The sequence below is a fragment of the Mus caroli genome, unplaced genomic scaffold, assembly GCF_978045245.1.
Source record: "Mus caroli unplaced genomic scaffold, Mus_caroli_1 scaffold_6, whole genome shotgun sequence".
Lineage (NCBI taxonomy): Eukaryota > Metazoa > Chordata > Mammalia > Rodentia > Muridae > Mus > Mus caroli.
This window is the reverse complement of record NW_028227261.1, coordinates 37,378,319-37,394,592: the sequence shown is the minus strand read 5'-3', so window position 1 is coordinate 37,394,592 and position 16,274 is coordinate 37,378,319. Positions and strand designations below refer to the sequence as shown.

At 52.0% G+C, this 16,274-nt stretch overlaps 1 protein-coding gene across 1 annotated transcript; it reads left to right on the top strand.

The window, feature by feature from the left end:
- The first annotated feature begins 6,089 nt into the window (after positions 1-6,089).
- Cldn19 (claudin 19) lies at positions 6,090-11,256 on the top strand. The gene is made up of 5 exons (XM_021161283.3): positions 6,090-6,443; positions 7,476-7,640; positions 7,749-7,833; positions 9,292-9,444; positions 10,188-11,256. Exons 1-5 carry the CDS (start codon positions 6,221-6,223, stop codon positions 10,234-10,236), a joined length of 675 nt encoding a protein of 224 aa, XP_021016942.1. The 5' UTR covers positions 6,090-6,220; the 3' UTR covers positions 10,237-11,256.
- Positions 11,257-16,274: the final 5,018 nt, after the last annotated feature.

Here is a 16,274-nt window from a genome sequence, read left to right as displayed (position 1 = left end):
GCACATGGCATACACATATACAAATAAAAACATCTTTTTTATTTAAAAAAGGGGGGGGGAGAACAGCTTCTGCCTGGGTGGAGTGCACCAGGAAGACAAGATCTGAAGGGCCCAGCAGGGTTTTGATCTTGGAGCATCAACATGTGACTAACATTAAAAGCCTCCTTGGACAGGGCAGTGGTAACCCATGCCTTTAATCCCAACACTCTGGGAGGCAGAGACAGGCCAGCCTGGTCTACAAAGTGAGTTCCAGGACAGCCAGAGTTACACAGAGAAACCCTGTCTTGAAAAACACAAGACAAAATAAAACTCTCCTTGGGCAATACATGGAGAATAATCTGTTGGGCCAGGAACAGAGACAGACAACCAAAGAGGTGCTGTTGAATGATCAGAGGCAAAGGAAGAGGGCCTAGGGCCTGGGCCAGGGTCAAAGCAGTGCCAACAGGAGGTTGTCATAAGGTATGAGCAGAAGTGGTTGGAAGTTAAGCCTCTAGACGGGGACCCCCAGGCAGAAGACAACAGATGGCAAGCTGCTGGAGGGAAGTGACCCATGGCCAGAGGAACCCAGGCTGGTGTCCTAAGGGTGAGTTTGGGGAGCATATAGCTGGTGTTTGAAACCAGAGAGGCACGCAGAGAAGTCAGAAGATAGCCCATCTAGAAGTGGTTTGGAGAACAGCAAGAAAGGTGTGTCCAGGCCCTCCGAGGGCATTTCAAGAGGGAAGTGAGCAGTGTGTTGGGAGCCAGTGAACTTCTGAGTGAAGGTGCACTGTTGCCATGAGCACAGCCATGTCAAAGATCTCAGTCTCCCATGGGAGTGACAAATGGCTGACCTCTAGCTAAAAGTGGTACCTGCAAGAAGCAACAACTGCAGGTTCCTCATCCTGGATATTGACTGTACAGTGTCACCCCCCAGAATCTTCCTCTGAGGTGACTGCAGCAGGAGACTGCTCCCCTGCAGAAATCCTCTAGCGAGATGAATTACCCTCTTCCTCCTTGGTGCTGTATATGATACAGCAGCTGAGTTTCCAAGCCGGCCATCGGAGAGCACGCAGCTTACCCGATCCCAGGTTTTATATACATGTCTGTCATTTCTTCATTCCCCATGGCCCCAGCCGGGTCAATCCCAAAACCTTGCAGATCAAGGCAGTAGTGACAAATGATGTCCGGAGGCTGAACAAGCTGAGAGTCAAAAGCCTGGAGTGATGGTGGCCTGGGCACCGAGCTGAGTGGGGCTTGCAGCTGGCCTGGGCACCGAGCTGAGTGGGGCTTGCAGCTGGCCTGGGCACCGAGCTGAGTGGGGCTTGCAGCTGGCCTGGTCACCGAGCTGAGTGGGGCTTGCAGCTGGCCTGGGCACCGAGCTGAGTGGGGCTTGCAGCTGGCCTGGGCACCGAGCTGAGTGGGGCTTGCAGCTGGCCTGGGCACCGAGCTGAGTGGGGCTTGCAGCTGGCCTGGGCACCGAGCTGAGTGGGGCTTGCAGCTGGCCTGGGCACCGAGCTGAGTGGGGCTTGCAGCTGGCCTGGGCACCGAGCTGAGTGGGGCTTGCAGCTGGCCTGGGCACCGAGCTGAGTAATACTCTTGAACTTGAAAGGATGTGACCGAGTTGTTTTCTCATCAAGACAGAGAGGTAATTCATGTGCTGAGGCTAAGATGCCCAAAAATACTTGCAAAAGAATTCTTGCACAGCACCCGACACAGTAGAAACAGTTCCACATTTCTGCATTGGCCTTACCTGGTGTTTCAGAAGTTTCTATATTAGTGAAGATGGCTTTTGTGATTTCTTTTTGTCTGGTTGGTTGGTTGGTTGGTTGTTCTTTTGAGACATGGTTTCTCTACATGCTCCCACTGTCCTGGAACTCTCTCTGTAGACCAGGCCGGCCTCAGACTCAGAGATCTGCTTGCCTCTGCCTTCCAAGTGCTGGGATGAAAGGTGCACCATTTGTGCCCGACCGACTGGCTTTTACAAATTCAATACATACTAACTACAGAGGGACAGCAGACCACCCCTATTGAGCTTCCAAAGGGTAAGGTGTTTTCAGTGACAACAGGACCAAGGTAAATGTATGCAATTAGGCTAGGAGGCTCATTCAGAAGCAGTAGGTGGTGGCAAGGTCCCAGCTGAGCTACAACTGCATGTGCTTGGTCCATGCTTAGGGAAACATGTGGTTGTGCAGGTCAGCAGTATGAGGAAACTTGCTTAGGATGGAGACAGCCTGTAGGAGTGTCACAGGGCATACGGCACAACTCAGCAAACCCAGGGCAGATATGAGCATTGCACTCTGGTGCCCAGGGAAGGTGAAGATCTGGGGTGGGAGTGGGGGTCAACCAGAGATCAGTGTACAGTGCTGTTGTCCCCAAGGAGTGAAGACACCTTTGGACTGCCCCATGCACTGTGAAGTGTCCTTGCCCTGGTTAGACTGTGGAGCCATCTGAGACTCCTAATGCAACCTCACATTCCTTATGGGCCTTGGGAAGAAAGAAAGCAATTTGCCAACTGCAGTGGATAGGAATGTGGAGAGAGGATCATGGGATTCCAGTTTGGCTGTTCCACTATGCCTGGACAGGCAGGACAGTTTGGGGGTGGCCCATGGTTGGGCATCCTGCTTTCTTACTGTGTGGCCCAAGGTAAGTCATTTCTGTCCTGAGCCTGTGGTTGTGCAGAAACTTAACCCAGTTAGGGGTGGTAAAGTTGGCACCATTTCTCAGCCTCCAACTTCCCATGGCAGCTGCAGGAAAAGTGATAGATTGCCATGGACTGAGTCAGACCCTCTTAATCAGTCATGAGCAAGGATGGTGGGCCAGTCCCTGCTATTTCATTACGAGAGAGGTAAAACCAATGACTCTTCATACCAACCTATCAATGATCAACACATTCCTACCGCGGCCACCCTCAGCCCAGCACAACGGTGAAAGAGGTGGCAGCCAGTTCCCACCCTGAAGCAGTCTGCCATGCCAGGATGAAGTGGCACCAGGGAAGGTTCCACCCTAGAGCCAGTACCTTGGGAACAGCTTGGATCAGCCACAGTTGTGACCATTTATGATCCGAAGAACCTCGTGAACCAGATAGGAAAGTGGAATCACCACCATTCTTCTCAGTGGAGGAATCAGACTAAGACAAGCTGTGACCTGCTAATGTCACACACTTCTCAGTAGCCAAGGAAAAGCCAGCACCCTCCGGAAGGAAGTGAAGGCACTTGATTTTATTTACTTTTAAACCGTGACTTGTGTCTACCCCAGGCAGTTCCCGTCAGCTCTGATGGGAGGCTGGGCTAGGAACCCTGAGCCATCAGCTCTCTATGCATGCCTGAGAGTTACTGGGCTGCAGAACCACAGAGAATGGAGGGTTCCCTAGGGTGGAGAAGCTGTGCTGCTTGGGCTAAGAAACGTGTAGCCTCAGGAGTAGGTCTTGAATTCCAGATGGCTTTGGAACACTGGTACAGTATGGCTGTTGGTGAAGCCGAGAATGTTCAGGTAGAACAGACCCAAATCTCAAATGACAAAGGAAAAAAAAAAAAAAACTGCAGGAGTTTCAGGGGACGATATAAGAATCGTGGAACCTTACGCTGGCTGGTGGTGGATTAGCCTGGTACTCTGGAGGCAGAGGCAGGTGGATCTTTCTGAGTTCCAGGCCAGCCTGGTCTACAGAGCTAGTACCAGGACAGCCAGGGTTACACATGAGAAGAAAGAGTAATTATTGGAGGCTCTGGGTTTTTAGTCTGGGGATGACCTGAAGGAAGGAAGGTGTAGACAGACAGGCTTCCTGCTGCCCCTCAGGCTTCACATCTGGGACACATTAGCTCTGGGGACAGTGAGCACCATCCCCTCTACCTCAGCTCTCACATGTCTGGAGACAGGGGTCACAGCTAGTGTTCAGTGCGGCCCTGATGCTCCAGAACTCAGGGATCCGACCAGTGTGTCCAAGGTCAGAACGAGGCCTGGTTCTTCCTCACAGAGAACTCTTTGCCAGAGGCCAAGGCTCAGCTTGGGGAGAGATGGTCTTGTCTGGCCTTTCCAATAGCCTCTGTAGAGTTGCTACCAGTGCAGACCCTTTGACTCCCCTAAGCTTCATGCCAGCTCAGCAAAACAGTATCTCTTTTTGGGGGGTGGTGGTGGTGGATGGGGCAGGATTTCTCAGTGCAGTCCTGGAACTCACTCTGTAGACCAGGCTGGCCTCGAACTCAGAGATCCGCCTGAGTTTGCCTCCCGAGTGCTGGGATTAAAAGCATGTGCCACCACTGCCCGGCTTGAAATAGTATCTCTTTAATGATGAAGATGCTGAACCTCCTCAGCTGTCTCATTAGTAGGGAGCAGCTTATGAGGCACTCCCATCCCTATCCCCACTCCCTCCAAAAGGCAGAAAGGCAAAGACATGGGGAGAGGCCAGAGGAACCAGCACCTACACAGCCCAGTCACCTGCCTAGTGGGAAGGTCTGCCTTGAGGTTACCTGAGTCTTACTGCCCCCAGGAGTCTTTTGCTTGTGTCTCCTGCCTCACTCTGGGCTCTGGCAATCTCCCTGTTTCCTTTGGTTCTGTTGTCTTATCGTTTATGGCAGGAGAATTTGAAGTCTGAACCATCTTTTCTGTCACCCTTCTGGCCCCCACTGCTATTTTGGGTATTGGCCAGCTACTCTAAGAAGCAGGTCCAGTGTGCACAAGAAGTCAGAGGGACCCAGTGTGTGGCACTGTCTACCAAACGGCACTCGCCCCTTACCCAGCTTCCCCCAGGTCCCTGGAGCTGAGCTGGAGCTGCAGGCCATACCAGGGGCCCACGCCCTGAGCAGGCACATAGGCTTGCCATTGTCTGAGAGTGCCAGGCACCCACGTGAGGAATGCAAGGCAGCAGGCTGGGGGTTTGTCCCTGCTGTGGGGGTTGAAGGTGTGGGGGAGGAAGCTGGCCATGTTGCAGCTCAGGAAAGGCAGTGGGATGGATGCAGGGGATGTAAGAGAGGTGGCTGGGAGGCTGGAGCGGGAGCAGGGGTGTGACATTCCTCCTGCACCCATGCCAAGCCTGTGGGGCTGAAATGAACGTGAGAGGATTGCTAATGAGACCCAGGGGAGTTAAACATTCCCTGCTCCCGAGGGCTGAGTGAGAAGGGGCGGGCAGGGGTCTAGGAGCGGGGAGCCTGAACCCCAGGAATGCGCAGAGGCCCCTGCCCCTGCCAGGCTGTTCTGGAGCTAGGGGCCAGGGCCTGCTGTCTCAGGTCCCAGCAGGAGCTGCTGAACCAGCCAGCAAAGGGATTAACTGGCTGAGCAGTGCTTCTTCCTCCAAGTTCAGGACAGATGCTGGCGCAGGTCTCCCCAGCTCCCCACCACGTCCGGAGGCTGGCAGGCAGCTACCACTGGCCCAGTTACTGTGGGTCCCTCTTCTGACTCCTCAGATCGCAGACAGACCCCACAGCACATCTTCCCTGCTTTGGCCTCTCCTATTTTGATAGACATGGCTTCCAGGTACCCAGGACTCTTCTCCCTAGCAGCTCATATTTAACCAAGTCTCTGCGCATCTGGCCTTAGAACCCTGACCCAAAACTAACTCCAGGGGATCTAGGTCAGTGGTAGAGTGCTTGCCTAGCATGTACAACAAAGCCTAGTTTCCATACCCAGCACACACACACACACACACACACACACACACACACACACACACACACACAGAGAGAGAGAGAGAGAGAGAACTCTATAGTTTTTTCCTGCTGTAACTAAAATTTCTTTCTTTTTCTGTCCTCAAGTCAGTGGGCAAGAAACCGCTGCTTCAGATCAGGCACTGAAGCACAGCAAAGCCATCCACTGAGCTTGGTGGTGCTTGGGGAAGGGATTAGGAGAATCCCAGAGCACTGGAATCACTTCTAAAGGGGTTTCCCTGGTTAAAAGGGGGAAGAGTCACTCCTCCTACCCCTCCCTTCCTTACTATTGCGACAGGGAGGGTAGGGGTACCCCAGCTTGGACCCTAGGTTCTACCCTCCACTCCCAAGAAACTGGGCAAAAAGAGCTCTGCTGGGGACTGTCTGTGGGCGGGTTTTGGCCTTTTCCAGCCCCAAGGCCGCCCCCTGCATTCTGGAATCCAGCAGCCACTGCCTCTGCTGGCCAGCCAGCCATCCCCTCTCCTCCTCTCCTCCTGTGCCACTTAGCTCCCCTTTTCCAGCTGTTCCTCTTACCATGACCACAACGCTCCTCCAGACCCCGGCCCATCTCTGAGTCCTGGAACTCTCAGACTCCTACCTGGGCCATGGCCAACTCGGGCCTCCAGCTCCTGGGCTACTTCCTAGCCTTGGGCGGCTGGGTGGGCATCATCGCCAGCACTGCCCTGCCACAGTGGAAGCAGTCCTCCTATGCAGGCGATGCCATCATCACAGCCGTGGGCCTCTACGAAGGGCTGTGGATGTCTTGCGCCTCTCAGAGCACCGGGCAGGTGCAATGCAAACTCTACGATTCACTCCTGGCCCTGGACGGTAGGCCTCCGGTGGGAGCCAGGGAGGGGGCACTGACTGGGCTGGGGAGGTTGTCGGCAAGCTTTCTCACAGCCTGTCCTTAGTACTGAGTGGCACACTCCAGCCCCTGTGGGAGTCCCTAACTTCTGTCCTGTGTACACCGGAGAGTCCAGGCCAGTCAGGTCTCTAGGCTCTGAGGAGGCAGGAACACAAGAGGCTGGCAGCCTGGGCTCCCGGTCCTAACACCCACCCATCCAACCCTTGAGCTCTAATGTTCTCCTGTGTAACCAGGCCACTAATACACAGGGCATGGGAGGGTGGACTGAGATGAGGGTCTGGTTTCATAAGCCTGTTATCATTCTCCACTCCTCTTCTCTCCATATTCCATATTGACAGATATGTTTACACACACAGACACACACACACACACAGAATCAGACACCATTACAGCTCTGACCTTGGGGACCATCGCAATTGCACTCCGACAGGGCTCAAAGTAGAACTGCCCACCCAGCCAGTCCCACTCACACTGGTCCAGACAAACCACTGGCCTGCCTCCCTCAGGGATCCAAGTCTCCTGAGCTGCCTGGGGCCTAGAACTGACCAAAACACTCCCAAAGAAAAAAGCATAGGGCTCCATGATTGTCAGGGATGATTGACAGGGTTGCTGCTGGGAACCAAGCTGGGTTTAGCTGGTCCTCGGGCACTTTCAGCTCTACCTCTGGTGATCCTGAGTGATACTCTGCCCCGTCTCCTGCTGCTTGATTGAGGGTGTACCAGACCCAGGAGAAAGGAGCCAGTAAGGGCCGGTGGGAAGCAGGGTCAGCGGTGACAATGACCTCACTCTGCCCCCTCTCCTCAAATACTCATTGTCTCTTCTCACAAGCAGGCAAGTGCTCAAGCCTCTTCAGGCTTCTACCCAAGCCCTTCCACACCAGCTTCCTCTCATTTCAGGTCTAACACCTCCATTTTGCACCCCGCTACAACTCCACCACCCCACCACCCCTCTCGGAGTTTCCCACTCGTGCTCAGACCTTTCTTAACCTGCCTCAGGTCATATCCAATCAGCACGAGCCCTGATGGTCGTGGCTGTGCTCCTGGGCTTTGTGGCCATGGTGCTCAGTGTCGTGGGCATGAAGTGCACTCGGGTTGGAGACAGCAACCCCACTGCCAAGAGCCGTGTGGCCATCTCCGGAGGTGCTCTCTTCCTCTTGGCGGGTGAGTGCCCAGCTTCCTCTCCCTTCTTGCCTATGCAGCTAGCCCACCTTTCACCTTTCGTGGCTGGCCGGCCCAGGCAGAGCTGAGCTTCCCCACTTGGTTCCTTAGGTCTCTGTACTTTAACTGCTGTCTCCTGGTACGCTACCCTGGTAACACAGGAATTCTTCAACCCCAGCACTCCTGTCAATGCCAGGTGAGTGCTGGAGCTGGGCCTCCTTCCTATCTGTCCTACCCTGGCCCAGGGCTGTCACTTGGAAGAGGAAATAGGTCACAGACCCCAGCTAGTTTCTAAGAAAGGAGAGCCACGTGCAGTCTGAAGTCTAACTCCACGTTCTTGCCGGGGTGACCTGGATCCCTTGTGACTTAACCTTTTCCTGTCAGAACCAGGTCTCCTGTGGTTGTGAGGACCTAAGAGGTGATGAGGAGAGGGACTTCTCCCAGGGCTCAGCACACCTGGGCTTGTTTTACTTCTGTTAGTGTCAGCAGGCCAAGATGGCTTCCTGGAGGAGGAAGTAGAATGGGTGGGGGGGGGGGGGTTGCTGGGAACATGAGACTGGAGAAAATAGCTAAGGTAAGGCCCAGCAGCTATGAGAATTTGTTCCTCATCCTGGGTAAGGCTGTAGCTGCCCTCTGCTGTGTGCAGGGAGGAGGCCAGTGTAGACATCTGGCTGCTGCCTTGCTTTCAGCAGGGGGCTCTGACTGAGGGAGGCAGGCCAGGAAGCAGGCCATTTGTAAGGCTGAAGCCACTGGTGGGTGAGGGACTAGGTAAGAGATTTCAGAAGGGCCTGAGTCTACCTGGGTTTTCCCTTCCTTTCAGCCCAGACAGGAGCGAAGAATGCTAGTTTCCAGGCCAGATGTCCTGCTCATTCTGGGGTTGGTAGGGGTGGTGGTGGGAAACGATGCTTGGGCTGTCTCCACAGCAAGGGCTGCCTGGGCTGGATCCTGAGAGCACAGTTAAGCCTGTCTGCACTCCAGTGCAGATTAAAGGCTCCTCCTGCTGTGCGTGTGCATGTGTGTGCATGTGTGTGTGTGTGTGTGCACGTGTGCATGTGCACGTGTGCATGTGTGCGTGTGCATGTGTGCCTGTGCGTGAGTGTGTGTGCATGCTGAGAGGTGAGGGGAGCATGTAGGGGGCTGAAGGGGGACTGCAAGGCAAGCCCCTCAGTCAGGAGGTTCCAAATGAACTGGCCCTGAAGGTAGAGAAAAAGCTGGAAAGGTGTCCTAGGAGATGAAGACCTGTACCAAGCCACAGAAGTGGAGAAACCCCAGGAGAGTCAGGCTGGCTGGCAGGGATATGTGTGGAGAGAGCAGGCCATGTAGAGGGGCAACCATCTCCAGAGGGCAGTAAGGAACAGCCCTGACTAGATGCAGTTCTGTAGACCAAACCACCACCAAGAGAAAAAAGACAGCAGGTTGTTCTACTGTGTCCACCTGGATCTCTGTATCCACCAGATGAGAAAATGAGCCGAACTGCCCATCTGAGGTGTGAGCTATGTGGTGTGGACTTGTTGATGGGGAGGGACACAGGGTGAGCTTGTGTGCTACCCTCTGTGTACCAGGTGCTGGGGTGGGGTAAAAGGACCCCCAAAAGGGTTGGGGCCAGGCAGGGCTGGGATTTGCAGCCCGATACAGTCCTTTCTACTTCTTACAGGTATGAATTTGGCCCAGCTCTGTTCGTCGGCTGGGCCTCGGCCGGCCTGGCCATGCTGGGCGGTTCCTTTCTCTGCTGCACATGCCCAGAGCCGGAGAGGGCGAACAGCATCCCACAGCCCTATCGCTCTGGACCCTCAACTGCTGCCAGAGAGTACGTCTGAGTCTGCCTACCCTGCCCAGCCCCCTTTCCCCAGCAACCCTCTTGCCCAGAACTCGAGCCAGACTAAACAGTACCCTGGGCAGGGTAGATGGGGTATGGATCCCTTGAACTCAGTCTGGAGCTCCAAACACCTGGTCCTCAACATAGCCTCTGAGTCAGAGACTCAGACACTCAAAGAGAGATCAGAGGCAAGACCCAGCCCATACGTGATCCAGTAAGGACCAGGCCTGTTCTGTCTACACCAGAATGAGTACCAGGATTTATACACTAGCTTAGCCACCAGCTCTTTCATTTGCCGAAGGACCCATCTGCCTGATACAGGCTGGGCCCTGAGGGCCTCCCAGCCACAGAAGGATCTCAGCGCACAGCACAGCACGCGAGGCCAGACAGCCTTCCATATTCCCTCCAATTCTCACAGCAAGCACATAGAAGTACTCTGGGCTAAGGACTGTCTCCACATCAGACCTAAGGACACTGACCTTTAGAGAGACCTGGAGGCATGGCTCTCCAATCTGTGAGAGTAGGCCTCAGCCTCTGACAGTCAGTTACCCAACACTGTTTGGATGCCCATACAGGTCACGAGGTCAGAGGTCAGACTGTCACTCCCACCCCTAGATAAGGGATCTGGGCAGGGCCGCTATCAGAATCCTGCTCCTGGCCCTGAATTCAGCAGTCTGACTCCCTCAACCTTCACTCATCCCACTAACCAGCGATTTCTCTCTTTTGACTTGCAGACCTGTTGTTAAGTTGCCCGCCTCGGTCAAGGGCCCCCTGGGTGTGTAAAGGCCAGGGTTCCAGCCAGGCCCTTCCCCCTACCACCTCTAGACTGTGTGTTTGATATTTTTGGAAAGAAAAGAGAACATTCGGCCCCAAGTGTGACATCATCCTATCTGTTCCCATGCGCCTAGGGTGGGGCCTGGACTAGGGAGGCCAGAGCCAGCTCTTGGAGCTGTAGAGGTGGGTTCCAGGGTCCAGGCAGTGCAGGAAGCACTTAGGGTTCCTGCTTTGTATCTCTGCCTGCCCCCCACCCCCACCCCTTGGGAGTCTGGTACCAGAACTTCCATGAGGGAAGATCACAGCTACCCCTGGTGGCCACCTAATGCCTGGTCTAGTAAGAGAGCAAGATCCCAGGGTGAGGAGCCCCTGGCCTGGAGACCATTCCATAGGTAAAATGTTCTAAGCCCTCCCTGGGAGCCCTCTGAGGGAAAAGACAGTCTCTGTGAGGCCCAGCTGGGGGCTGGGTCACAGCCGAGTGAGGGGACCCTGTAGTAGCTCCCTTGGTGAGGAAGGGAATGGAGAGGGACGTGGATGGCATCAGGACGGCCCTGAGCCAACTCCAAAGCCCCTCAGCTCAGCTCCTACCCTACTCCTGCAATGACTGTCAACGCTCCCTCACCCTGAAGTGTAACCAGATGACAGGGCTTCAGGTCTTGAAGTCCAGGTAACAACCTATTAGAAAAGGTTAAGTCCTTTGAGGGACTGAGGGAAACTAGCCCAGGTGAGCAGAGGGCCAGCAGTGTCCTGCATCCTCAGGACCTCTATTCTGAGAGTGCTGGCCCCTGCTTTAACTCACAGGCTTCTGCCACCCAACCCTCTCCCTGGACTCCAGGGCTGCCCCTCTCCTGGGAGGAGGTGTCCACCACTCTCTTCTCTTGCTTCTCACATGCCTTCCTAGCTGGTCAGTGACCTAGTGACCATTTTCACTTCTAGTCTCTAACCATATCTCCCACCAAATTACTGAATCTCCAGGAGCCAGCTCAGCTTCTTGCTTCTGTGCCGTCTTGAGGTTCAAAGACCAAAACATCACAGATGCCAGTGGGGGTGAGGGTGGGGGGTGGGGGTGGGGGAAGCTGGTGCCCGAGAGCTGCTATGCTCAGGAAATCACATATCTGCTGAACTGCTAACCAATTAATCTTCTGATTGATGGCAGCCGTCGGCCCCCATGGACACCTCTGGTCCTAAACAAGTGAGAACCACAGAAGAGCCCCCTCCTGATGCCTGAAGCCATCAGGTGGTCCTTGACTTTGGGTGCACACTGGAGTCATTTGGAAGTGGATGCCCAGCCTCCACTCAGACACAATGACTTAGTTGGTCTAGTGGACCCAGGCTTCAGGGTTCACACAGTTCCTTCGAAGTGTGTGGTTCAGATTAGGGGTGACTCCTTGAAGTCTACACTCCTGACCATTCTGAGGGATCTGCAGAGGGTGGAAGGAACCTACCAGAAGAGGGTGGGGGAGAGGCAAGACTAGAAAGGAAGTCCCATCGACCTCCTGCCTTTCCGGAGTCCTGGCCACTGGAGGAGACGCCTATATCCTTCCCATCAATGTCCCTTTGTGCTTAATGACTTTGAATCCTGTCACCCGTAGCCTGACTAACCCAGAGTTTGAAACCTGTGAACCAAATGTGACACAGATAGCCTCTCCCTGGGTCTGTTCCTTAGCAGCCCTTGGTCTTTGGTTGTGAGGCTGGCTGGAAGCCTCATGATCCCTCTTCACAGTCTGAAGGCTGGGAATCTCAAGGTTTGGTGGGGGGAGGGGGATGCAGGCAGACTGTGCTGGCTACATCTTGTGGTTGTCAGGAGCAGGCGTGAAAGTTCAGAGCCCCTTGCAAGAACAGGACCTGGCAGTGGGGTGGCATTGTCTGTTCCTCTATGAAAAGAAGCTCATTCCACTCTCACTGGAGACTGGAAGGACAGACAGTCACACACCTTTGATGATTTTCACAACCAGTTTACACCCTGGTTAAAGAACGGGAGGTACTGGGGGTGAGTGGGAAGGAAGAGTGTGGGAGAAACTGAAGGAGTTTAAAGCTAAGAGTTTGGGGAGTGGCATCTCCTAGGCATCTCCTGAAGCAACCCCATTCAAATGTCCAGTCTGCTGTTTACTGTTCTAATCTCAAGGCTGAAGGCTCCAGGAAAGACCGGGGAAGATGAGGCTCAAGACTCAAAAGGGTCCTAAAGCTACCGCCACCATTGGCAAGTTAGGGGATGGTCCTAAAGCCACCGCCACTGCCGCCGCCGCTGTCGCTCTTTTAGTCCCAGAAGTGAAATTGGCAAGTTCCACATTTTGATCCCAGAAGGACCATAGCTATGTGTTCAGTTCCTGAAGTCCCAGGCCCTGGCGGAAGAGACCAGGAAGTCGTAGCCTGGGAAGAAGCTTGAAAATGGAGTGTGACGTAATCAAGTATGACGTATGGCTGAGACAATTTCAAGAAGTTATTACTATTACTTTTGTGTTACTTCGTGTGATAATGACACTCAGTGTAGGCTTTTTTTTTTTTTTTTTTTTTTTTTATCCTTATCTGGCAGAGGTACACACCTAAAAGGATGGCTGGATTTGCTTTAACCTCTTAGAACAGGTTCCAGGGCAAGGAGAGCTATGATGTTGGGAAGACAGCAGCTGACCGGGTCCACCCTACCCGTTTGTATGTTTGTTAATGAAAGAAAAGTAAGAAATAAAAAGTTTGAAAAGACCCCCAGGGTTTGCTGGCTGTCTTTACACTGACGAAGGCATAAAGACTTTCATGTCTCACAGCACCTCAGACTCCATCATTGTGCCACCTGTTGTCCACTCACCGTTGTGATCCCACCCAGGTCTAGCAAGTGTGACATTTTAACAAGACCTCCATGTAGTGACAGCATGTTAAAGTCTGTGAAACATTGATGCGTGCTGCAGCTGGCTGCATTGTGAGGATTTCCTTTGTTTGTTAGGTATAATGAAGGTGGTTTCCTGTTTGATTTTTTGTTTGTTTGTTTGTTGTTTTTTGAGACAAGGTCTCACTATGTGGCTATGGCTAACCTGGAACTTATGCTGTAGACGGAGTTGGCCTCAAACTTACAGATTTGCAGCCTCTGTCTCCTGAGCGCCCAGCAAATGAAAACATTTTTTGTTTTTAATTTTTATTTATGTGCATGTGTCTTCATGGCTGTATGGCATGTGAGTGCAGGTACCAACAGAGGCTGGAAGAAGGTTGGCCAGTAGAACTGGAGTGTATAGATGTCTGTGAAGCAAGTGAAGTGGATGCTGGGAACTGACCTTGGGTCCCCTGGAAGAAGCAGCCAGTGCTCTTAACCACTGACCCATATTTTTAGCTCAGCAAAATTTTGAGACAGGGTCCAAAAACTTGTGGTTATCCTATCTCTGCCTCCTGAGTGGTGGGATTTTAGGCATGCGCTACTATGCCTGTTTCATGCACTGCTGGAGACTAGGGACCAGATTTAGGGCTTTGGGCATTCTGGACAAGCACTAGGCCTACTGAACTGCATTCCCAGCTTCTCCACAAGAAATGTCAATACTGTTTTTCTTATTTCTGTGAAGAATGGCTTTGGGATTTTGATGGGGATTGTAATGAGTCTGTTGGCTGCTTTGGACAGGATAGCCATTTTCATCCTTTCATACATGCCCCATGCTATCAGTCCACACCTGCAGAGAAAGCTCCCTTATTCTATTGCCTTCAGTGTCTCTCCTGCGTTTTAAAGTTTTTATTGTACTCATCTTCCAGTTCTTTGGTTAGGTGTCTTCTTCCGCTGTCTTCTCTAAGCTATGGCGAGTGGAGCTGTTTCCCAGATTTCTTTCTTGGCATGCTTTTATGTATTTATTTGTATACAGGAAAGCTACTGCTTATTGTTAGTTGACTTTTGTATCCTGCTACTTAGTTGAACTGTTTATCCGCTCTAGGAGTTTTCTGGGTGGAGTCATCAGTGTCTCTTTGTTTCAAAGCAAATGCTACTTCTGGGAAAGTAACCTTCCTACCCCAGGATGAGATGTTAGCTGAGACTGTTGCCTTCTGCAAACCCTCAGTGAGCTAATTTTATCTTCAGTGGTCCTTAGCCAGAAACTTGCCTGGTGATTTTTCTCTAGATATTCTATTCTTCTGATTACAGATATCCAGCTGGTTCATTTCTCTACAAGCACTGTCGGCTTCTGAGTTATTCTTGAGGGTTAAAGACTCAGTGTGGAGTCAGGAGGGCATGCACAGTGCAGCTTACACACTTGCCACAGTCTTCTAGTTCTCTCTCCTTACTGGGTGTGTGTTACATATCTTCTGATACTGGTATCTGGAAATCCCATGCCTCCTTTTCTAATGGTTTGTTTGTTTGTTTGTTTGTTTTTCCCTTACTGGGCCTAGTTCATGTCTTTTCTCACAGGTAATGCCATGTCCTATATATGTGTCTTTAAACTGGTGCTATATTTGAAAGAAAACAAAATTTCACCGGGCGGTGGTGGCACACGCCTTTAATCCCAGTACTGAGGAAGCAGAGGCAGGCGGATTTCTGAGTTCAAGGCCAGCCTGGTCTACAAAGTGAGTTCCAGGACAGCCAGGGCTATACAGAGAAACCGTCTCGAAAAACAAAACAGAACAAAACAAAACAAAAAACAAAAATTCGTTGAGACAACATAAATCTAGCACAACGGAATTTTCATTCAGTAACTTGCTTTCAACAGGTGCCTGAAGGCAGGAGCAACTCAGGAACATCCTTATTAAAAATTAAAGCTCCTTAGATCCCCAGGCCCGCGGATGACACTCCGATGAGTGTCAGTTTAAATGACTAGTTTGGAATGTTCACACAAGGTCCCTAACACAAAGCGCAGGCTGAATTACGAGGTTTGTCACATTTGGTGAGCCTGGATCTGACTGTCTCCCTCCTCCAGGTCAATATTAGAGATGGACAGTGTGTCCAGGGCGAGAGCATCCCTGAGCATCGGTGTCCCCATGATCTTTTGGAAACTGTTCAGAAAGAACACACATGTGTAATCAATCTCTCTCTCTCTCTCTCTCTCTCTCTCTCTCTCACACACACACACACACACACACACACACACACACACACACACACCTTACAAGATATCTTAGTGGAAGGTTAGAACTGACTCTTGCAAGTTGTCCTCTGAACTCCACACGTCCCTGGGTATCTGTATCTCCCAACACTCAGTCACTTACTCAGCCAATCACTGTAGTAAAAATGGTGTTTATAGTGGAGTTCTGTGAATCGGGGGCCAGCTTGGTCTGCAGAGTGAGTTTCAGAACAGACATGGCTACGCAGAGAAACCTTGTCTCAGAAAACAAACAAACAAAATTGTATTTATAAAATATGTTGTCTGGGGCTGGTGAGATGGCTCAGTGGGCTTCCGAAGGTCAGGAGTTCAAGTCCCAGCAACCACATGGTGGCTCACAACCATCCGTAACGAGATCTGACTCCCTCTTCTGGAGTGTCTGAGGACAGCTACAGTGTACTTACATATAATAAATAAATAAATAAATAAATAAATAAATAAATAAATAAATAAAAATATGTTGTCTGATTTTCTTACTTCTGTCTCAGCACTGCCGGGGCTTGAAGTCAGGCATTGGTCTTTCATCCGGACATGGGAATCCTGGCCCTTAGGAAGCTAAGATTTGGGTCCTACATTGCAAGTCCCAGGACACCTGGGCTACATTCAGAGTGAGTCCCTGCCACAAACAAACAAATGAACAAAGTCTGCTGTGGGATACATGCCTATAATTCCAGCATGTGGGAGGTAAAGGCAGAAAAATCAGAAGTTCAAGACCAACCTGAGCCTCTTCTGCTACACAGTGGATTTAAGGCCACCCAGGCTCCATGAAACCTTGTCTCAAAATAACAACTACCACAAAAGGAGGACAATGAGAAAAATGGCTGGTGAGATGGCTCAGCAGTTAGAGCACTTGTTGCTCCTGCTTCTGCTAAGGATACAGGCTGAGTCTCACCATCCACATGGTGGCTTACAGCCATCTGGAACTACAGTTGCAAGGGATCTGACACCTTCTTTTGACCTCTGACAGGAACCATGCACACATATGAT